Here is a 25,009-nt window from a genome sequence, read left to right on the forward strand (position 1 = left end):
GGTATGGCTTGAGAAGGTGTTAGGTACTCAAGACCATCGGGCTTGTGGGCGGCCTCCATTATGTGTTGCTAGGCCATATTTAATTAAAGATTTTATTAAGAGAGCCCTAATCCTTAACCCAAACATACATCGTGCACTTAAGGAAATAACACACACAACATATTAATGACCACATCACAATATAAAACGAAACAAATAAAACACAATCAAACATATACTAAAAAGGAAAAGATAACAATTAAATCACACACATAAGGATAGATTATAAAATAAACTAAACATGGAAAATAATTAAACACAATTAATTACCTAAACATAGTCAAACAGAATCAAATATCATGTGAAAAATAACTAAATAAACAAAAATAAGATTTTTGCCCTAATTAGGGTTTGAGGTGCGCACTCATACTCGATGGATGCGTACGCATCCTTTAGCATAGATCCAAAAAATTACATTTTTAGAGATTAATAAAACAAAGATATAACATGTGAGATCAAATAAGCATGTTAGAACCCTAAATACTAAACTAACATGAAGCAAATAAAATAAACATCAACATAAACAAATAATTAAGAAACAAAATCAAACAATTAAACTAAACTGCATTAAATAAATAAACATGTTAAACTTTACATAAAACTAAAATAACAAACTAAGAACAATAAGAACATATTATAAACAACCTAAAATCATATTAGAACATATCAAAAAGATCATAACATCAATCAAACATGATAAGAACACTTATGATAACATCAAATAAAGAACCATGTGAATCCTATGTAGCAAAGTGAGAAATCATGGAAAAGAGACTCACCTTGCTTTAGAATCACAGATTTGAGATTGTTTAACCAACCCCTCAGTACTTACAACACAAAGATTAGATTGAGGGAACAAGAATAATTAAAGAACACAACAATAGTTAGTAATCACAACTCAATAATAAAAGGTTTTGAAAAGGTTTTGAGAAATCCAATTAAGAACAAGTTTTTGCCTTTATTTTGTGCTAGAAAAAGGTTTTGAATCTTTGTAAAACTGTGCTAGCTGCTGCTCTAGGGTTTTTGAAAAGAGAAAATGGGGTTTTAGAGAAGATGGAGGCCAAAAAATAACTCTCTCTAGCTAGGGTTTTGATTGGAGACATTAGATGAGTATTTATAAGTTAAAATTAGTGTTCTCGGGGCTTTTAAATGGTTTTTGGACGTTTCCAAGGGTCTAGAGGCTGGCCCACATCAAAGAATGATGTTTTGGGTCCTTAAAAATGAAGTTCCATTGCCCAAAAAATAGGCCTGCGTATGCATCTTTTGAGGGTGTGCACACACCCTTGATTCATGTGTACGCATGCCCTAATTCTTGACAGTTTTGATGGCCAGACTTCAAACGGTAATAACTTACTCAATATAAATCTAAATTAGGTAGAATTTGTGTTCAAATTGAAGCCTAGGATGTCTACTTTCCAATAAAACAAACTCATTCAAAAATTATTTGTAGATCAAAATTTATGGTAAAAAAAGTGAGGAAATGTCATTTTTAGAACATTTTCAATGTAATTTGAGCATTTTTGAGTTGTGGTTACTTCCAAATTATTGTGAATTCTTTAATTACTCTTAGTTGACACATGTCAAGCTCATCATTGGGGTTGGGGACCAAAATTTATTAACGGGTATAAAATGAAGTGTCTACATTTAGTGAATTGTCTTATTTTATTTTATTTTTTTATTTATTGAATGGGAGACTGAATTTTTATTTTTCTTGATCACAAATCTACGGGTTGTGTGCACACGTGTACTTCAGTGTTGAGGCACTTATAGCACTCATTCTTTTTAAGTTTCGCAGTTGACCATTAGATTTGTGACAAGAATTTGAAAATAAATTTGCAACACACAACCATTATACTTTGAAAAAACAAAAATAAATTGTTCCGTTTATTGTTTATCATATTTGACTAGTTCAAAGTTAAGCACTACAAGAATGGATTTCTTCGACTTGCAAACTATCTTAATATTTTATAATGGCTAATTTTCCTACTTTGACCCTTTGATGATTAAATGTCAAACTTGTTGAGTAGTCTCCCACTCTCACTCCCACTCTCACATAATCAATTTCCCTTTCTCTCAAAAGATAAAAATAAAAATAAAAATTTACCTTTCCTTCCCAATCTTTATATTGGAATACCATTAAATATACTGTTGATACACTAATGGAAACTTTTATAAATTACTCTTTTCATTTTCTTTGTGTGGAACTTCCAATAATTACGTTCACATCAATGCACTATAATGCGTTTTGGATTCAAAATTTGGCACCAACTTCAGCACGTGCAACTCAGGATAATAACCCAAGGGCTCATGTCTCTGTTTTCTTTGCCTTTGTACACTAACCAATCAGCCTACGAGGAAACAGCTGGGGGTGATCAAGCTACCAAAGGCTAGTGTCAACAAACTTTACAAATGAATGACTGTATACCTAAGTTAGGAAGCTTAAGTTATGTTTAACCGAGTCATCATAAAACCCTGGTGCCTGCCAAGCCACAGATGCAAAGGGGGCATAGTATTTATTCATACAATCATACACGACTTCTTCAATGTTCTCATTTGCTGACAGAAGAATGCATTTTTTCAAGCTTCCTTATCTTGTCACGCAACACTTCGATTGTAGAATTTTCATCCTACACAAACAACATTGCTTTACATATGAGTAACCCTCTCAAGCAATAAAAGGGTTGTAAAACAAAAAACGCAAATATGCAATTCCAAACTTTTTGCTTTCGGTGGGAAATTGAACCTGTAGCCTCTTCTTCAAATGTAAAACAAATAAAATTCCCTTTGGATGCATAAATGGTAGGCACTGATCCAAGTTGAAAAATTTGTACAAGGAAATTCAATCATCATCCGAACAAAACAGAGCCATTTTTACTTGAAAATTATTCTGTCTTCCAGTGTAGTTACCAAGATAGAAGGTGCATACCTGAGCTTCAAGAGATTTACACTTGTCTCTTTTAGACAGCAAATCGTGCAGCAATTCACCTAAAACTTCTCCCTCCCTTTTCTCGAATCTACACCACATGAAAAGAGGGGGGGGGGGGGGGGGGGGGTGAGGGGGGCGGAAGCTAAGTTTGAGCATAAAGATGCCATAGTAGCTATGTTGAACATTTACAACTCATGTCCGAGAAATGACAGAATAAGTACCTTTTCCTCAACTCTTGATTCTCTTCTTTCAACTGTTCCAGAGTGCGTAAATCTGATTTTGAAAGTGAACATGCGCTACAATTAACATCACCTACTTGCCTGTTCAACAAAGGCATTAGTAATGCTCATCTGGACAAACCTTAGAATCATTTGAACACCAATGCTAAACACCAGTGATTGATTCATAACAATGAGCAATTGAGCACATCATAGACTTCATCAACTATAAGACCAATGCTGAACTTTAACCATAAAGAGACTCTGTGCAATTAGTTTACGGGGCTTCTGTCCAATGTCACAGGACATTAGACCCGCTGCAATCATGACACATGTCCATTTTCAAACACGTGTCATGATCATAGTGGATCCAGTGCACTGGAGGCACTGGACAGAAGAAGTCACGCCCTTCGTTTACCTAATATAGTATCTTTGAGAGTTAAAGATTCTATTAACTGACCTATATAGAAGACGACTAATTGGATGACTCAAACAAAGGTCCCTCAAATAGAACAATGATGCCCCACCAATTATATTAAGATGCAACAAAACTTCAATTGGTTTTTATTATTTTTTATTTTTCATTTAATATGCAAGATAGGGAGGGAAAGAAGTTAGCGGATGACGCATAGAGCATTATCTTTGAATACCCACAGTCTATTGACAAAATATTTCTCCTTTTCTACCAGTTGTCTATGTCATCACATCAAACTTGAAGGATACAATCTATTGGGTTAAAAAAGAATGACTCCGGTTAATTAATTTATTTACCCAAGTTAATTAATTATGTCAAATTATATGCAAATCGTGGAGGTACCAATAAGTCACCAAATAACTAATATACAGTGGAAAATAAATTAACATGGTGATTTGTTGACAAATGGGGAAAACCTCTCGCAAGCAAAAACTTCACTGGGTGAATTTAAGATCACCACTTCTAAGAATTCACTAATTAATAATCAAGCAGTTACAAGTATGAGGAATCTTACCACTACCTTGACTTATCCCAAAATACCAACCTACAGTTGAGCATTTGCTTCGATACCTAATTAAATTTGATCTTGTAGAAGACTTCTTTGCTTGCACAAATCTCCAATTTTTGACTAGCTCCTTTGCACGAATCCTAGTACGTGACTAACTCCAGCAACTTGATTGAATGTTGTTGGCTGCAAAGTTCTTCACTTTATAAACAATGAAGATGAGGAGGCATTTAGTTACAAAAACTTAAGGCGTACAAACGCAGTAGTTTCACACAGAGTATATGAGTTGCAGGTCTCTACTTCTGTACTTGATGACTTTTAAAATAAGTCTTATATATGACTAGAGTTGTAGAGATGGAAACCCTAATCATTCAAGTCATCATGGGTTGAATTTCAGATATAAGAATTCTGAAATCGTAATTCTCAATAAGTCAAGCTTGTGTCGAACTTCTTCATTAATCTTTGATAGCAACTAGTGTTGAGCTAGTGTTGAACTTTAATGGAACAACTTTTTTTCACTTGTTTCTTGGATCAAGTTTCATGTCTTTAATGATACCACTTGATATGTTAGAATAACATACTTTTTGATACATTAAACCCAACTTAGATCTACCCAATTACAAGTAAAGTGCATTTTGTCAAAGGATTAGCCAATTACATAGAAAATATGACTCTAACACAATCAATTTATCCATTAACAGATAAAGATTGATTTCATCAATTCACTTAATTGAGCATATAACCAATATTAAAATAAATTATAATATTTTTGTAAGGTTGAATTTAATCAACCATTTTGTTGGCTTTATTCCGTGCCAAATTTGCTTGTATTTCAGCATTTAGTAACCCTATATTTAGGTGGGTTTGTTGTAAGGGTAGTGAGTGAGATAGAGTGTTGAATGCTCAAGAGTATGCAAGAAAATAGAGACTCGCAACTGGATCTCGCGGGTGACTCGCGGCTGCAAGCTGCCAGATGCAGCACACGTGCCAAGCATGCTAGAAGTTGAACCATCATACTAGCTGGAGCACTACAGGACAAAATAGGACAATTGGCCATTCGGTTATCTCGCGACTGGGTCTCTCGACTCAGTCAAGTCGCGAGGCCAAGTCACGAGCCAACCCTGTTTTGAAAAACCTGACATTTCACATTCCTCTCTCACCCTAGTATATATATACCTCTTATACCCACAAATGAAAGAGAGCTTCCAGAGAGAATTTTGAGAGAGAAACCCTAGAGTAAAACAAGATTGATTCATCTACAATCTTTATATAAGAGTCTCTTCAAATTCTTCAACTCTCTTCCTCTTCATTGTCAAATCCTTGAGAGGCATTTTACCAAAACCTTGTTCTCACCATATTCATTACTGTGAGAAGGCTGTTTGGTGTTCTGGGAAGCATTTTAGGAAGGAACCAATCCACATTGGTTGATGCTATGGTCAAATAGCGGAATCCGGGAAGTTAGAAAAGAAAAAGGTTCGACGCAACTTCATTGGAGCAAGAAGCTTGGAGGACTTAGGTGCATTGGGTAGATTAGGCTTGGAGGGTCTATTGCTGTCCATGTATCCCAACTACATTTTCTAATGGATTGTTTACCGCTTGGAGGGCGGCGGAGAGGTTTTACGCCGAGGGCTTCGGTTTCCTCTTCGATAACACATCGCGTGTTGTCCTTGTGTTTACATCTTCCTTCCCTTTTATCTTTACCTTTTATTATCTGCTGTGGGTTGTGATTTTAATTTGGCTTAGATAGTTTTCTAATTCTGTTTTATAGCTTTTGTTCATTTTCTGCACACTAGTTGTTTGACATAAAACTTGATTTGGTTAATTTGTAAAGTGAAGGTCTAAACGTTCAAGGGTGTTTTACACTATTTGAACTTTCAATTTTTTATAAAAATAATCCAACACAATGTATTGATCAAAATTACAAGAAAATTTGGCACATAATTAAGCCAATAAAAAACAAAAATTTTACTTTAAGCTTTTTGTAGTAAAACTTGTGGTACCTTTGGCATTTTTCATTCGATTTTGTGTGGTTTACATGGGTTTGTTAAGATCATTAGATTTTTTAAATATTATGTGTCCTATATATCAATAAAAATTACAAGAAATTGAGGATTTATAATTTTAAATGAGAAAAGAGATACTTTCCGGGAGTTATGAAGTACATGGCTAATATGAGGTGGCCGGGCCTCCAAGAGATGGAAATGGAGAATTGAGAGAAAAGAGAGAAGAATCAACTAACATTCCTGATCATGAATGAAGATTTTCAAGTACAATGCTCCAATGCGGTAGTTATACTAGTAAAGTCAAAGAGAGAAAAGAACAATGCACCAATGCGGTAGTTATACTAGTAAAGTCAAAGAGAAAAGAGAAGGTATAATAAGATTAGTTGTTTTAAAAGCAAGGGTTAATAATATGTAGCTATAACTTAGGCAAACTCAGACACAAGTGAAACCTAGGGTACCAAGACTAGTAAGACCAGTAAGACCTTTAGTTGACAACTAAAAATATTTTCTTCCATAGAAATTGTTAATGCGCATAAGGAAGTACAAACAAGAGACGAAACGAAAATTATAATTGAAATCGCCTATGTAATATTCCATATGAAAATGGCCATCATCATCTCCAATAACAACAACATCAATCTGCTTCTTGCGCGCTACTGATTCCTTTTCCTTGTTCTCATAGTCATGGCCGTTGATGACATTTTACACACTTCTCAACACCCTCTTCTTCATTCCAATGGAGCTCATGCCAACAACAACAAGAAGAAAAACATCAACTCTGTATCATTGGCTAAATGGGTTCTCAAATTTACCATGTGGATTGTATTCCTTGCATGGATTGCTCTATTTTTTGTCATTCCTACAGACTTCGGGAGTGAACTCTATGCTGACTGGCTTGATGCAACCAGTGGAAGCCTATTTGGGTACACAGGTAGCTACTTCTTAATTCAACCTCGTTGTCGCATTCAAAAGAGTTCGACTTAAAAATGTGCATTTTCAGGGAGTTTGTTGCTGTTATACAGTGCCCCAATTATCATTATTGCTTTTCTTGCTGTTCCATATCTTCTCATCTCTGAGGAAGACCAACTACAACTACAACTACAAGAGTATGTATTTTTTAATCTATGCGCCCCTTTTACATGTTTTCATTTTGTTTTTACGATATATGATAGCTAGCCGCAAAAGGAATAATATAATATTGCCCATAATCTGTTTGCTTAAATTGGAGTAACATGAAGGAAAGGCATGAGTTTCATCTATTTCAGGAAGAAGACTCCAAGATTCCGATTGTGGACTTTTCCCGTTCTGGTGGATGGACCACTTGGGGTTGTTTCCGCTGCTGAATTGATTGGCATGATCCTCTTTATCGTGTTTGTTATCTGGGAAGTTTATGTCTATACTGCAGTGATCTTAGGAACGTTACCTGATTACTTGATCCCCGTAGAAAAGTGGTACGATATTTTGTTGGGTTGGGTGTTACTTAGTTTATAACTTTATTGTATAGCTTTTAAATTGAAACCATAACCTATTTTTATATTGCATAATTTTCTTTTGATCATTCTACTTCGGTAGTTTTTGCAGTTTTGTGTCGTCCTTACAAAACTTTTAGGGAAATTACAGTAAGCTCATCAAGTTTAGGCCCGTTTTCACAAGGTTAGGTCCGTTTTCACTTTGCTTGTCCTTGATTCAAAAGTTGACACTTTTCCCTACTTTCACCTTGACTACCATTGATTCAAAAGTTGACACTTTGCCACCTAAGATAAGTTTCGTTAGACTTTGTAAGGGCATCTTTAGCAGCTTCTTTAAAATTTTGTACTATTTGAGAGTGAATAGTTATTTTTACCTTTTACCTACTTATTTTTTCAAATACATTTTTCAATTGACTCTATTTTTTCTCTATCTCATTTAAATATTATTTCTTTAATCTTTTTTATTCTTTTTTTAATTTTATTTTCTTATTATTTTTTAAAAAATGTTACGCTCACAATATTTTCACAACAAATTTTAAGTGATAAGCTGTTATTGGTTTTAATTTGAACCCACCACTTAATTTTTTTTCCCCACTACTTTGTTTATAACTTAATTGTATAGCTTTTAAAAAGAAACCATAACCTATTTTTATATTGCTTAATTTTCTTTTGATCATTCTACTTCAGTAGTTTTTGCAGTTTTGTGTCATCCTTACAAAACTTTTAGGGAAATTACAGTAAGCTCACCAAGGTTAGACCCGTTTTCACTTTGCTTGCCCTTTATTCAAAAGTTGACACTTTGCCCTATTTTCACCTTGACTACCCATGATTCAAAAGTTGACACTTTGCCACCTAAGATAAGTTTCGTTAGACTTCTGTAAGAGCATCTCTAGCAGCTTCTCTAAAATTTTGTACTGTTTGAGAGTGAATAGTTACATTCACCTTTTACCTACTTATTTTTTCAAATACATTTTTCAATTGACTCTATTTTTTCTCTATCTCATTTAAGTATTATTTTTTCATTATTTCTTTAATCTTTTTTTAATTTTATTTTTTCCATTATTTTTTAAGAAATGTTACATTCACAACATTTTTACAACAAATTTTAAATGGTAAACTGTTACTGGTTTTAATTTGAACCCACCACTTAATTTTTTTTTTCCCACTATTAACTACCAATAACAACCTACCATTTATAATTTTTTATGAAAATATTGTAAAAATATTGTGGACATAATTTTTTTTTTCATCTATACATTTACTTTCTAAAATCATCTCTACCTTCTTTTTTCTTTTTTTCTTCTTGTTTTTTCTCCTCCATACAAGTATGCCACTCTTCTCCAATGTATCCACATTTTTGTTTCTTCTCCACACATCTTCTAACTTCTCCTTTGTGTCTACATTTTTGTTTTTATTTTCTTTCCTCTTCGTCTCACTTCACGCACACACATAATCGGCAGAGAGAGTTGGCAATTGTCTAACTTTGTTTTCTGATGAGATGAAAGAGAGTTTTATTTTTTATTTTTGATGAGAAGAGAGAGAGAGAGAGAGAGAGAGAGAGAGAGAGTGAGGAAAAAAATTAATTTTTTAATCAACCGTGGAATTATTTTAAGGGAAAAAAAATGTTTGGAGCTGCTACAATAGCTCTCTTGAATTATTGGAGATGCTACTGTAGTAACTCTAAAAATATTTAGAGTTAGAGAAGCTGTTGGAAGGTGTTCTTAGTGTTTTTGCTCTCCAAAAAAGGCTTTAGAGAGCCTATTGGAGATGGTCTAACCCACCTCTCTATTTTCACAATTAAAAACATAAAAAACACAAAAATAAATAAAAGAGATCAAAAAGTGGTATTTATAAAAAAATGTGAAAGAAGAACAAAAGGAATTAAATCCAAAACCTGGCCTCCTCATAAAGTCTCCAGATCATATAAGGTATTGAAGAAACTAAGATAAAAGTTATAGAGAAACCCAAATTCCATCACTCACTCTTCCTTCTCCTTTCTTTTTTTTTTTTTTTTCCTCTACATTTCTTTTCTTGTTGAAATTCACCTTTGGTATTGAAGTTATAGAGACAATGGGTGTTTGAGAGACAGTTGATGAGATTCTATTCATTTAGTTTTGACACATAGCTTGTTTCTTTACAAAATTCCTTGTTTAATCTGTTTTTGTGTTTTTATTTTTTGTGTTGGGAGGAGAGAGACATAAAAGGGGTGCAAATTAAAAGTACATATTTACCCTTGTTTTTTCTTTAATGGAGGTGGGTTATAAGAGAAAAACAGAGTTAATCTCAAGTGGGTAAAATGTAAAGTTTTGAACCACGGGTAGGCAAGATGAAAACGGGCTTAACCACAAGTGAGTTTGCTGTAATTTGCCCAAACTTTTATAACAAAGATGGAATTAAAATTATTGATCTCTCATATTAGAATGAAGAAATGCTTATCTAATCTAAATACATATGGAAGTTCTGAAACTGGAACCATCGAAGAACTAAAATTGGGCCTAGTTACCAAATTTTCCCTTTTTTTTTATTGGACTGGATTAGGGTTCGATTCTCGATTGAACCGACCGATACAGTTCGGTTTTTAAAACTATGGTTACAGTCATAAACTATTTTACAACATTTTTACAAATTATAGATGTGACAAATTCTTACTGATTCTTATCTTGGCCTACCGGTAACATCACTTTTTTACTTGAGTAATGCTATAGCTATAAATTATTTGACAACATTTTTACAAATTATTGATGTGCCAAATTCTTACTAGTTCTAATGTGGATCCATCACTAACATTACATTTATGTTTACCAATAATTATTTAAAAATGCTAAAACCACATCAGTAGTTTATGAAAATGTTGTAAATTAGTTTGTGTCTGTAGTATTACTCTTTTTACTTACCAATAACCAATCAATACCTCAACAATTTGTAAAATAATTTGTGCCTTTAACATTTTTCTTATAAGAAACAGAGTTTGGTGCTAACAAACTTTCCAACTAAGAAATAATAGACTGACACGTGGCTAATAGCTAAAACTAATTTAACAAACTTCTGTTACAGCTTCAATGACACCGTTTGAGAGCTTTCAAACTACAAGTCATTGTCACTGATCTGAACTCATCTCTTTGCAATCATAAAACATGTTGTATATGAGAAATTTAAATTCTTCAGAGTGTGCATTTTCTCTTTAAATTTTTTAGAGTTCTTTTTCGTCAGTACATGAAGATTGGTTTCACTGGTTGAGATTCCTAGTTTTTTTTTTTTTTGAAATTTTCAGTTGTTTCATTTTGAATAATCTGGGACTTCGCCTTGGTTCTATCGGATTAGATTGCTTCGCTTTTTTGTTTCTTCCGGTTGCAAGGGGATCAGTTCTTCTCCGCCTTATAAATATCCCTTTCGAGCAAGCTATAAGATATCATGTGTGGCTTGGACATCTCACTATGCTACTGTTTACTCTCCATGGACTACTCTATCTAATTTCATGGACAATTGAGGGAAACCTTCTAAAAAATGTGAGTGCTAAGGGTGTAATTCTTTTTCTTTTGCATAGCCATATTTATACATATGTGTTTCTCTTTTCCTTAAATATATATCTATTAGTTTTTTTTTATAAGAATATATTTTTTAGTTTGTTTGCCAAAGGAAGAGTATATTTATAATCACTACTGAAAGTTGAATTATCCCCTTGATATATATACACACACGCAAAAAGAATGCAACGGAAAGGTAAACAGCAATTGAAAATGGAAAAATGGGAATGATAAGACTAGAGATATTATTTAATAATAAAGCAGTGTTTCAAGACTTACAGATGGGGAGATGCTGTGCAGCAGTAATAATTGTTATTTTTGTTAATTTGATTTGACTCTTTTTGAAAATGATCCCTTACGCCGCTACCTTCTGGTTTGGCTGTTTTATTCATAATTATTTGGTTAAATTTTTTTATTTATTATACATAATGTAATAGAATAACATTTAATAATCAAAGATAAAAAAAAAAAAAAAACAACGTAAAACAAAAAAAAACCATATCAACCAAAAGTTGAATTCTAAATGGTATAAAAATTCATCAATTTAAAGTAGAGATGTAAGAAAAATAAAAAAATTGACCAAAATAAAAGTAAAAGTAAAGTTTTTGACGTTCTCCGTGAGGTTATATTTATTTTATTCTTTACTCCTCCTATCATTCTCTCTGATTTCTAGTTAAAAGTTACAAATTGACGTTTGATTTTTTATTTTTATTTTTTTCTTTCTCTGTCTACACTTTATTATCCATAAATCTCTCTCTCTCTCTCTCTCTCTCTCTCTCTTTGTTTCTTTGTTGACGTCTTATTGTTTTTCCAAATTTAATGATAATTCTAATGTACTAAATATGTACCATAACATTTACTTTTATTTATTTTTTCACTCTATTTTGCTTCCATTAAGTTAGTATATCCATAACTATTAGTTTTTTCATATTATGTATGGTTTCATATTATTATTATTATTAATTTAGTGTTTCTTTTGTATTTCATTTTTCCATTGATGCATTGTAACATTTCATGGGAAGACTTTATAAGAACAATTTTTATTTATTGAATTTAAATAAAAATTTATCTATTTAATTTTTTTTAAAATAAGGCAAAATATAAATAATTTAATGATATGAAGGATGTTGCTGAATTTAAATGTTGAATAAAATAAGATGAGAAAGAAAAATAGTAAAAATGAAATGTATAGCAATAAATACCAAATTATTTTATTTATGCTAAGTAATAAAATAATATTATATTTTTATATAATATCTTCATAATGCAATAGGATAACATTTAACAATCAATGAAGATAAAAAAGATAACAACATAAAACACAAAACTAAATCATATCAACCCAAAGGAGAATTCTAAAGAATACAAAAGTTCATCAACCTAAAGTGAAGATGCAAGAAAAATAAAAATATATACCAAAAACTTAAAAATAAAATAAAAATAGAGAGAGAGAGAGAGAGAGAGAGAGAGAGAGAACATTTTGTGTGTGGAAAGATAGAAAATTATGCATGGAATGAGAGATGGAATGACAAATTTATAGTATAAGGATAAGAATAGGAAGAGCAAAAAATTAAGGAAGATAAATGCATAGAAGAATAGTGATATTATGGTAGAGAGTAGTGGGGGTATGAAAAGTTGAAATGGAATGAGAAAGGTTGAAGATAGTTAAGGTAGAGAGTAGTGGGGATATGAAAAGTTAAATGGAATTGAAAATTTAATAATAAATAAGAATAGTTAAAAAAAGATAAATATGATATTTTGATTGTAATATAATAGAGTTTGTAATTCGCTTTAAATGTTAAAAAATTGTAAAAAAAATTGGAAAAAATGATAATGACAGGGCTGCTGATGTGGCTTAGCTGAAGCGTAGCGATAATAAATATTATGCTTTAGTTTTTAGATATATGTATATATATATATATATATATATATAGATAACATGGTGATTATTCAAAGACACAAGCACGGCACTATAAACAATTCTAGAATGGGATTTTGTGATTTTTTGTGGTTAAAACACCTGTCAACAACCGTTTATTTTATGACGCAAATTCTTCTACTTCAACAACTCTTGATTATTGGATAGATCATGTTGATATTCTTGCTAAGGCTGTTTGGTGATTGTATACTAATTGTTGCTAAAAATATCTTCTTCTTCTTTTTTTATTTTTTATTTTTTATTTTTTATTTTTTTTTTATAATATATCTTCTTCTTGATTCAATGATATGGTCACTGATAATTACTTAGCACACACAAACTATGAAAGCATGGTGTTAATTTACAAGTCATTGACTTGACTTGTTTGATGACCTTTGGCTCTTGTCCATGTTATCTTACTCATATGACAACATTCATGATTCTAACTAGTTCATGATAAAAAAAAAAACATGAGCATAGAAGTGAGTCCCATTAGTATTGGCTTGTAGTCATAATTTTTTTAGCTTATGTAATGCTTGGTATTTTTGTATGCATGTGTGGGTCAGAATGTCTCCTTGGTTTTGGAAGAAGCCAAGTTGATATGTGTTTATTTATATCTCTAATTAATTTGATGCTCATCACACAAAATTTGTTCCAATTTCTGTTCAAGCCATTTTTAAATTGTGTAGAACTAGGTTGTAACTAATTTCATCCTCTTCTTCAAGACTTAATCGAGAGGTAAGTTAATTCATCGAGTAGCATCACATAGAAGAAAGACAAGAGAAACCCATCTCCTTTGTAACCCTTGTCAATGGCTAAACCATATGCTTTTTCTTCCTTCATAGAATGTATCTAAAAATACCTTCGTCTTCATGGAAAGAAATATAATGTCATATGAATATGACATTGCTTATATCTCTAATTGTTTAATGCAGACGTTGATGTGGGTAGATCTCGGTGTTGGTCATTTTCCAGGTGTTATAAGTCTGGCAATTGGTCTACTAATGTGGATGACATCACTTTATCCAGTGAGAAAGAAGAAGTTTGAGTTGTTCTTCTACACTCATCAACTATATGTAATCTTCATTGTCTTTTTAGCTTTGCATGTTGGGCATTTCATTTTCGGTGTATCTGCTGGAGGAATATTTCTTTTCATTCTAGATCGTTTTTTGAGAATTTGCCAATCACGAAAGACTGTTGATATAATTTCAATCAAGTGCCTTCCTTGTGGGACTACGGAATTGATGCTTTCAAAACCTCCAAGTAATACTAATTCCCCACAAATTTGTAGTTTCCTTGTTTTTTTTGTTGTTACCATAGCTCTGACACTTTTCCTTGACAATGTAGATCTACGGTACAATGCCCTCAGTTTTATTTTCCTTCAAATTCGGGAATTATCTTGGCTACAGTGGCATCCTTTCAGTGTTTCATCTAGTCCTTTAGATGGTAAATATCATCTATCTGTTCTCATAAAGGTTATTGGGGAATGGACAGAAAATCTTAGAGGAAATATCTTGAATAGTTCTGGAGCTGACCTACATCTCTGGCCTCAAACAAAGATAACAGCTTCTGTTGAGGGGCCTTATGGTCATGAATTACCATATTACTTGATGTATGCACCCAAATAGTCAATTCCACTAGAATTTACTAGATATCAAGCTTAATTTTAAGTTTCATATTATCTCCCATTTTATGAACTGACTTCACCATTTGATTCTCTAGGTATGAAAACCTTATTTTAGTTGCAGGTGGCATAGGAATTTCACCATTTCTGGCTATCTTGAGTGACATTCTCCATCGTACTAGGGAAGGAAAACCTTGTTTGCCTCGAAACATCTTAATTGTTTGGGCTGTGAAGAGATCAAACGAGCTTCCTCTTCTTTCTACCAATGATATGGAATTAATTTGTCCATTTTTCTCAAATAAACTAAATCTTGAGATTCACATTTTTGTCACTCGAGAATCACAACCTCCACTGGTATGCTTAGTTACGCTCTCACACCCTTGTTATTTTGTTTTGTATTTAAAGTTATCATGTTCATTTTGTGAAATTTAATGGTTGTTATTTATTTTTAGGAAGAGGGTCAAGTACACGAGGCTACGAACTCTTCTCCTCCTATGTCTAACTGTTGCAGCATGTCAGTTTTGGTTGGTACAGGAAATAATATATGGTTTGGACTATATATTATCTCGTCTACACTAGGCTTTGTTATCTTACTTTTTTTACTGGATATTTTCTACATAAACCCTTATGAAATATCTTCATGGTCATACAAAGGGCTTCTCCTTGTAATCTGCATGCTTGCAAGTGTCTTTATCTTTGGGAGTGTTATGGTTGGTTTGTGGCATTTTTGGGAAAGACGAAATGCAACAAGGGAGGCATGCAAAGATGATAGGATAATACTTGAGAAGATGCAGCATAATGAAATCGTAGCTCACAATGATTCATGTCAACAAAAACTTGCGAGTTCAATCAGTACTTATTACGGTTCAAGACCAGACTTCAAAGGTATATCATCTCAACTTTTAATCAAAACATAAATTAAAAGAATAATATAACAACAACAATGACAATGATGATGACAACAACCAAATTTTAGTCCCAACAACAACAGTAGACTAGTCAAAGTTGGCCACATGTATTCTCATTTGTAAGGGACACCTTAATGTGTGTCTATAGTGACTAAATTTCACAAAAACCATCAATCTACCACAACTTTCCTCTATTTACTAGGCTTAGGACTAGTTGTGAACAAAATATAGGGCATAAATAGATGGAGTAAAACTGCAAGAAACATGAAAAAAAAACCTTAATAACAAAGTTTAACCTCTGTAGTTGTATTACACAAGAGACTTTCTTGATTACCTTTCCTTTGTCTTGTTGTAGATATTTTTGGGGATATATCAGAGAAATGGGGCTGCGTTGATGTTGGTGTTATTGTGTGTGGTCCTCCAAGTCTTCAGACAAGCGTTGCTAAAGAAACTAGGTCACAGAATATTAGGAGACAACGCCATCATCCAATCTTCCATTTCAACAGCCATAGTTTCGATATATAGGCACCACGTTCATCATCTCATCTTCCTCTTAGGGGGTGTTTGGTTTGCTGTGATGTGCCTTTGATGTGATGCACATTATGATGATGTGAGATTAAGGTTTTTGGTTTTTTTTTTTTTTCTAATATTACCATAATCTAAAATTACAAAATATATCACATCACCTTAATCTCATCACATTCCTAAATAGTGTAATGTTGTATTCTTGTATTGAGATTGCATTAATGTAATATTACAGTATAATGTAACATCACGGCGAATCAAATGCCCCCTAATATAATCAATTATATTAGAAGCTAAATACTTTCTATTGATATGTATAAATATTAATAACAACATATACATACAATTATATGTGTATATGCACTTTAAGCTATTATTATTGGGTTCCTTGATCTTTAATAGGGATTCTAGAGATGGTGATGAAATTATTTATTCTAATCTCCAAGTTTTTAAAGGAAAATAAAAGTGACAAATGGATAAATAGGATACATTTTGTTACAATACAAGCTCAGCGGGCTTTAAGATTTTTGTATTATTGTACTACATTTACCTGGATTTCACTCATATTGGAGAACCTCTTTCTTTATAAAAGCAATTCCTTGTATAATATTTTAGACAATTTTATACAATAAGACATTCAATCTTTTAACATGGTATACTCAATGGAGAACCTCTTCTTCATGCTACCCTCTATAGATAGCTAGTTAGGAGTCTAGTCTATCCCATTGCCTAGACATTTCCTATGTAATTCACAATGTTAGTCAATTCATGGTTGCAACGCGATCCTCTCAATATGCTGATGTTCCCAGAATCCTCTAGTATTTGAAGTTCCATAGATTTCACTTTTCCTCTCATTCTCCATTGACTCTCCAGCTTACTAAAATGCAAATTGGGCAGGCAATCCCATTAACCGTCGGTCATTATAGGGTACTGCTTATTTCTTGGTAATTCCCTCATCTCTTAGCACAACAAGAAACAAATTGTCATTACTCTCTAAAGTATTAAGGCAAAATATCATGCACTTGCTAACACCACAAGTCCACAACCAAGCTCTTTGGTTGCGTTGGCTCCTACAAGATCTTGGAGTTGATTGTCTCCCAGAGAATTCAATCCACTATGACCATTGAAATGTCATTCAAATACCCATAGTGATGTCTTTCATATGCGTACTAAACATATTAAGATTGTTTACCACTTCTTTCATGATCATTTGCTTCAAGGCACTTTACAGCTATGAGTTGTCTTCTCACAAGATTAGTTAGCTAATATCTCCATTAAGTTGTAGACACCTCATTTTGTACTCCGTTAATCAATTTTGGTCATTGGCCCTAATTATGAGCTTGACATACGTCAACCAAAGGTAATTAAAGAGTTCACAATAGTTTGGAAGTAATCACAACTCAAAAGTGCTCAAATTGCTTTGAAATTGATATTGAAAAATGACATTTACTTATTGGTTTAACCATAACTTTCTATCCACAAAGAATTTTTAAGTGAGGTTGTTTCATTAGAAAGTAGATATCTTGAACTTCAATTTGAACACAAATGTTGCCTTATTTGGACTTATATTGAGTATGTTATGACCATTTGAACTTGGGCCAATTGAGTAGTCAAAATTAGGATTTTTGGGGAGTATGCGTACGCATGAATCATGCATGCGTATGCATGGCCCTGACCATGCATACGTAGACTTCTTTTCAAGGTTTTAAAACTTCATTTTTAAGGGCCAAAAACATCATTCTTTGATGTAGGCCGGCCCCTAGACCTTTGGGAACGTCCAAAGACCATTAAAAATCCCCCAAAACCCTAATTTTAACTTGGAAATACTCACCTTATTTCTCCAATCAAAACCCTAGCTAGAGAGAGTTATTTTTTGGCCACCATCTTCTCTAAAACCCAAGTTCTCTTTTCTAAAACTCATACACAACACCTTTGCACGTTTTTTACAAATTAAAAACCTCTTTTTAGTTAGTTCTAAGGCAGAAACTAATGTTCTAATTTGATTTCTCAAAACCTTTTTCAATTAAACTTTTTTCTTGAGTTATGATTCCTAGAAACTATTGTGTTCTTTAATTCACTTGTTCTATCAATCTAATCTTTGTGTTGTAGGCAAGGAGGGGTTGGTTAAACAATCTCAAACTCAAAATCTTAAGCAAGGTGAGTGTTCTTCCCATGAATTTTTTTTCTTTGATTTGTTTATCGTTTTTAATTCTTTATCTATCTATTAATATGATTTTAGGTTGTTTATAATATGTTTTGCTTGTTCTTGTTTTATCATTTTGGTTTTATGTAAAGTTTAACATGTTTATTTATTTAATGTCGTTTACTATTTATTTTATTTTATTTCATGTTTATTTATATGGATGTTTGTTTTATTTGTTTTATGTTAGTCTAGTGTTTAGGGTCTCTAACATGCTTATTTGATCTCACATGCTATATCTTTGTTTGATTAAATCTATAAAAATGTGTTTTTTTTTTTTTTTTTTTTTTTTTTTTTTTTTTTTTTTTTTTTTTTTAAATCTGTGCTAAAGGATGCGTATGGATCATTGAGTATGGGTGCACATGGTTTTGACCATGTGTATGCATAGTTGAGTATGCGTACGCATCTCGAACCCATATTAGGGCAAAATCTTATTTTTATTTATTTAATCATTTTTCACGTGTTATTTGATCCTGTTTAACTTTGTATAGGTAAATTAATTGTGTTTAATTATTTTCCATGTTTGTTTTAGTCTTTTTGTCATGTTTGGTTTAGTTGTGATTTTTTTTTCCTTTTGTGTTATTTAGTTGTTATCTTTTCCTTATTTTATTTTATTGTGTTTTATTTGTTTCCTTTTATATTGTAATATGATCTTTAACATATTGTGTGTTTTTATTTTATTTAAGTGCATGATGTATGTTTAGGTTAAAGATTATGGCTCTTTTAATAACTTCTTTATTTAAATATGGCCTAGTAACACATAATGGAGGTCGACTCACAAGCCAGGTGGTCTTGGGTGCCTAATATTTTTCCAAGCAGTACCCAAAATCCGGACCCATAATTTAGTATGTAGACCTATGTATGTAAGTGAGTGGCCTAAAAGGCTCAATATGGTTCCTAGACTTAATCTAGGTGGTGACTTCATTTTTCACCCTCCGTCGCAGTACACTCCAAGTCTCCAAGGCCGAGGTGTACTCCCTTGCACCCACACAAGCCTCATGCACTTTGATGATTTCACGAGTTGGTTTCCAATATCAAGTGACCTCACTTTATCCAACATGAATTTGAAGTTGTCTTTAACACTTCCGTTTTTTTTTTTTTGGCGGATGGGCTTTGGGGGGTAGAGGAGGGAAGGGTGGTCAACCTGTTCTACAGGAGACAAGAGAGCGTTCAGAACTAGATTGCTTCAGGTTTTGGGGGATTATCTCCAATTTTTAGATAGAAGTAAGACATGTAGTATTTGTTTGATTTTGAATAGATTGCATAGATTTTTATTTTATTTTTATATTACATGTCTTATAAATGAATAAAAATTAAAAGAAATTGGAGGATTTAGAATGGTAGGGGATCAAGGACGGAACTAGGATTCGAAGTTGAGGGGGACAAATATAATTTTTCTTGGGCTAATTTTCAAAAATCTTAAATATATACCTACTATTTAATATTTTAAAAAAATTTGGAGGGGGGCCATAGCCCCCCTCAGCCTCAACATGGTTCCGTCCCTGTAAGGGATCCTTTCCCGAGATTGTGAAGTATATGGATAATTTGAGGTAGCCAAACCTCTAAGAGAAGGAAGTGGAGAATTGAGGAAAAAAAGAGAAGAATAGCCTAAGAATTTTTCTTAGCAGTAATGAATGAAGATTAACAAATAACAATTTGGTATTTATAGTAAGCAAAGGCGTAAGATTAGTAAATAGTTTGGTTCTAATGAATTCATTAAGCAACTATGCGGGTAAAAAATATGGTTTTAACCATCAATGTCAAAATTAATTTAATAGGAGGGGTTACTAAGATTCCACAATGAAAGACTTCAACAAGAACAGAATTCTAGAATGTACACACCCAGACAATCAATTTCACTAGAATTTACTAGATATCAATCTTAATTTTAAGTTTCATATTATCTTCTATTTTATGAACTGACTTCATCATTTGATTATCTAGGTATGAAAACCTTATTTTAGTAGCAGGTGGCATAGGAATTTCACCATTTTTGGCTATCTTAAATGACATTCTCCATCGCACTAAGGAATGAAAACCTTGTTTATCTCGAAACATCTTAATTGTTTGGGTTGTGCAAAAATCAAACGAGCTTCCTCTTCTTTCTACCAATGATATGGAATCAATTTGTCCATTTTTATCGGATAAACTAAATCTTGAGATTCACATTTTTGTCACTTAAGAATCATAACCTCCACTGGTATGCTTAGTTATGCTCTCACTCCTTGTTCTTTTCTTTTGCATTTAAAGTTATCATGTTCATGTTGTGATATTTAATGGTTGTTATTTATCTGTATTTACTCAATATTTTCTACATAAACCCTTATGACATATCTTCATAGTGGTACAAAGAGCTTCTCCTTGTAATCTGCATGCTTGCAAGTGTATTTATTTTTGGGGGTGTTGTAATTGGTTTGTGGCATCTTTGGGAAAGACGAAATGTAGCAAGGGAGGCATGCAAGGATGATAGGATAATGGTTGAGAAGATGCAGCATAATGAAATTGTAGCTCATAAGGATTCATGTCAGCAAAAAATTGCGAGTTCAACCAATATATAATATGGTTCAAGACCAGACTTCAAAGGTATAAAATCTCAACTTTTGTTCAAAATATAAATTAAAAGAATAATATAAAAACAACAACGACAACGAAAATGATGACAATAAACAAATTTTAGTCCCAAGAATAACAACAGACTAGTCAAGGTTAGCCACATGTAGTCTCGCTAGTAAGGGGCACCTTAATGTGTTTGTAGTGGATCCATTCATAATAAAGTGACTAAATTTTACACAAGTCATCAACCTACCATAATCCTCTCTATTTTCTAGGCTACGGACTAGTTGTGAACAAAATATATAACATAAATAGATGGAATTAAATTAAAAGAATCTTGCGGAAAAAAAAAAGCATTTTAATAACGAAGTTTAGGCTGTGTTTGGCTCCATGTAAATGAATTTCCAAGCATAAAATAATTTCAAGGGAAAATATTTTCTGATAAGTACAATACTGTCACATATATAGTACAATCGGAGGTGAATACTAGTACTACAACATATTACGAAATCCCTTAACTACCATCACAGTCAACACCAAACAGACAAGTCAGAGTCAAGTAAAAAAATAATTATCCATCCAAAGCTTCCTCGACTTAGCATTCTTGGCAAGAAATCCCTTAGTTGCCTTTTTATTTTCACACAGATAGTCAAAGGCAATTGCGATCATATCTTCACTATACCTATCCAACACCATAGCCATCACCTTAGAGTAAAGACTAGTGTAATCAACAGGCTCCCGACTGGTTTCTTTCAAGGCCATAGCAATTTCCTTAAGTTGATCAGATAGATTAGTTAGAACACTATCATCACTGGGAGGTGCACGACTTCTTTTGCAGGACATTGAAACTGTGGACCCGGTGGTGGATGATTCTACCACATGCTTCCCCTTCTCCCCCTTATCCACCACACCCTCCTCACCATTGTCGGCCACAATCTCAATGTCATCACCATTCTTTTGCCGTGTGTCAAGATAAACGTATGACTTAGCAAAGCTGCCTTTGCATATCCTTACCCACTACAATGGCCAACTCATCGTACATCTCTGTCCTCTTGTTCAAAAACTCGGCATGCTTATGATGCGCTTGTAAGGGAGAAATGAACGTATAATAACAATTCAATATTCACTTCACTCATAAATTCAATATTCAATAACATAGATGTCATATTCACTCATAATCTCAATATTTACTAACCTAACTTAGTACACATCGCAAGAGCATCAAAACAAGACTATATTAACAAAATATTGTTGGAAGCCATACCATAACTTCCTTCTGATAGGTCTTGGCATCACATGTGATTATCTTGAGGTTGTCATCCCATCCAAATCCACTTTTCTTTTGAAGAGTCTAGATGGTACTCCACATAGTCCTCAACGTACGCAGCTAGTTCTCCACAAATGAGAGGTAGCACTCTACCCTAAACTAAGTAGAGATGGCCTTGGCTACAGTGGCAAAGGAGCCTACCTTGAAAGTGTTTAAGGGCTTGCTGCCCTTTATAGCCTCTTCGGCAAGTAGAGTAAGCATGGTAGTGTGCATTGGGGGTAACCATATGAACTGCTTAGAACCCATCTTCTCCTTCTCTTTCTCTTTTGACATTACTACATGTAAAAATTGTATAGTGAGAGTAGCATTTAATAATTACTTTGCATATGAATAACAAATCAAACACACATACAACCGTGATTATTTAAGGAAAAATTCATTAACAAATGAACTTATAGATGTGCACAAAAAATGAAACAACTATTGGAAATAAGAATGTAATACTGAAAATGATTATGCTTACACCACCACAAGTTTATAGTAAATACATTGTCCTTACACAACAGAAAAATACATTACATATTACAACTATAGAAATCTGAATAAAGTACTACTCTCCACTTTTGGTATAATCAAACCACATGGCTTGGCATATCTTATCTTTCTTAACATTCCACACTCTACTTTCTTCAATAGAGTCCTAACGTGAATGTGTTTCTGGTTGTGAGCCGCTAGACTCTACTTGGTTCATTGTAGCTTCCATAATATAGTTAGTAGGATCAACCCCTATAATGTGATTATGAATCACACAACATGCTAACACTACTTCCATTTGGGTTTCAAAAGACCAAAATGGTTCTGCATCCAATACTTAAAAACGTTTCTTCAACACTCCAAACCCTCACTCAATGGTAGTTCTTAATGATGAGTGATGGAGGTTGAACAATTCACATTCATTCTTAGGAGGACGATCATTAAACTCTTTCAAGTGATATCGAACACTATGATGAGTTGACAAAATTCCATTTTTATTACCATACCCAGCAACACCAAGATAATATTTACCTACATATATTGAAAAATAAAACGAAATCACTACTATGCTTTAGTAAAACGAACAAAATTTATTAAACTAATAAACCCAAAAGGTGAAGTAATCCTACAATACCTTCGGGAATTGAAAATCCTCTTGGCCTAGCGAATGCATCATTTAACACACGTGAATCATGTGTACTGCCTTCCCATCCAGCCAATACATAAGTAAACTTCAAGTCAAAACTAATGGCAGCTAACACATTTTGAGTGGTTCCATCTTTACGACCAAGAAACCTTCCTTGTATTTCAGGTGGCACAGATGCACAAACATGTGTACCATCTATTGCTCCAACACAATCCTAATTTTCGACAGACATAATGGTTTGAAAGTACACAAATCTTCACAATTTACAAAAATACACAAAGTCGCAATATTTACCTTAAAATATAGGTAGAACCTTTTGCTATCCCTTATCTTTGAGGGTGTATCTTTGCTAGGCAGTCTTATTAGAGCTCTGTATAATTTCAAGACCCCCTTAAAAATGACCTTGAAATATCTATTAATAGTCTCAGTCAATCTATGGAATTGACTACCAATTATACGGAACCTCACATTATGACCAATTATGTGTAAGAAAGTTAGCACTTGCTCCCTAACAGACATGTGAACAGTTGGCCATATGTGCTTTCCCTCAGTGAGGATGTTAAATAATTGGTGGAAAGCTATAGGCTTCATCCTAATTTGACTTACACAATGTCTCTCACTTCCATACAGAATACTATTTATGTAATGCTCTTTTTGGGCTGCATGATTAACATAAGGTGCCTTATGTAGTCGTTTACGCCGCAATTTCATTAACAATGCAACCCCCACAAGGAGGACAGATGCAACTGAGGCAAGAATTGCTGCTTTGGTTTTTTTTTTCTCCATCTAAAAATCACAAGTGCTGTGGTCTAAGAGGTACATAAACAAGCATGCTATTTTAGACATTACACAGTATATAAAAAAAGTACAAGCACAAAACAACACAGCACACCCTGTCAACCAACACAATAATGTGATCTCTAATATAATCAGTACATACAACCATGCATACTTTTTGTTAAACCATCCAAATTCACATAAATATTATAACAAGCCCAATTCAAGATCAATGGAGAAAAATAACCAATGTCGCAGTGTGTCCACAGTATTCACAAGCTGCCATATACATTCACCAAAACATCCAAATCACATTGATAACGAGTACCATAATTTATGCACATATATTTCTCCACATATAACTTTAACACCAACAACTACAATTATCAACATCTGAATAAATCAATAAGTAAATAAATAAATAAATAAATGGATAATTAAATAAATAAATAAATCAAATAAGTAAATATATAAATATATATAGATTGGATCTGAGAAGACAAGGGCAGAGAAGGTGTGGAAACTTTGAGTTTTCAATGGGTTTGAGAGGATGTGGATCGGGTATTATAGAGGGTGGGTTTGAGAGTACAGCTTCGCTGGCGACATTAGAGTGACGGATTGGAGATGTTGGAGGCGAGTAGGGCTTCGTTGGTGTGAGGGAGAGTTTTGGCTCTAAGGATTGGGTACATGCAGAGCTCAAGGTGGGCAGAGGTGAGGTTGAGTGAGATAAGAGAAGAAAAGGAAGAAAACTCACCGGCGCGGAGGGGAAAATGGTGGCATTGCTTGTCGGAGTGTGGGGTGAACCTCAAATAGGCATCAGAGTATGGGGTGGAGCTTTGTCTCTCTCTTGTTGGTGCGTGGGGTGGAGTTGAGGTGAGCTTGGAGAGGTATTCGGACC

At 33.3% G+C, this 25,009-nt stretch overlaps 1 protein-coding gene across 2 annotated transcripts; it reads left to right on the plus strand.

The window, feature by feature from the left end:
• Nucleotides 1-6,651: 6,651 nt before the first annotated feature.
• LOC115963958 (ferric reduction oxidase 7, chloroplastic-like) lies at nucleotides 6,652-16,432 on the plus strand. 2 transcript variants are annotated; one of them, XM_031083219.1, is made up of 9 exons: nucleotides 6,652-7,097; nucleotides 7,167-7,272; nucleotides 7,432-7,617; nucleotides 10,907-11,141; nucleotides 14,013-14,340; nucleotides 14,425-14,689; nucleotides 14,800-15,055; nucleotides 15,154-15,586; nucleotides 15,965-16,432. In XM_031083219.1, the coding sequence occupies exons 1-9, from the start codon at nucleotides 6,851-6,853 to the stop codon at nucleotides 16,132-16,134; spliced, it is 2,226 nt and encodes a 741-aa protein (XP_030939079.1). In that variant the 5' UTR covers nucleotides 6,652-6,850; the 3' UTR covers nucleotides 16,135-16,432. The 2 variants fall into 2 exon arrangements, with proteins under 2 accessions (XP_030939079.1, XP_030939081.1); XM_031083221.1 differs by lacking the exon at nucleotides 7,432-7,617 and having other exon boundaries at nucleotides 15,965-16,322.
• The last annotated feature ends 8,577 nt before the right edge of the window (nucleotides 16,433-25,009 follow it).

Source organism: Quercus lobata, chromosome 10 (assembly GCF_001633185.2).
Source record: "Quercus lobata isolate SW786 chromosome 10, ValleyOak3.0 Primary Assembly, whole genome shotgun sequence".
In the NCBI taxonomy this organism is placed as follows: domain Eukaryota; kingdom Viridiplantae; phylum Streptophyta; class Magnoliopsida; order Fagales; family Fagaceae; genus Quercus; species Quercus lobata.

What these genes read in the sequence shown, in the direction of transcription:
- LOC115963958 (XM_031083219.1), top strand. Translation starts at nt 6,851, where the DNA reads ATGGCCGTTGATGACATTTTACACACTTCTCAACACCCTCTTCTTCAT. An exon ending in AGGGAAACCTTCTAAAAAAT is followed by an intron (nt 11,142 to 14,012) that starts GTGAGTGCTAAG and finishes TGTTTAATGCAG; the next exon opens with ACGTTGATGTGGGTAGATCT. An exon ending in GAGAATCACAACCTCCACTG is followed by an intron (nt 15,056 to 15,153) that starts GTATGCTTAGTT and finishes ATTTATTTTTAG; the next exon opens with GAAGAGGGTCAAGTACACGA.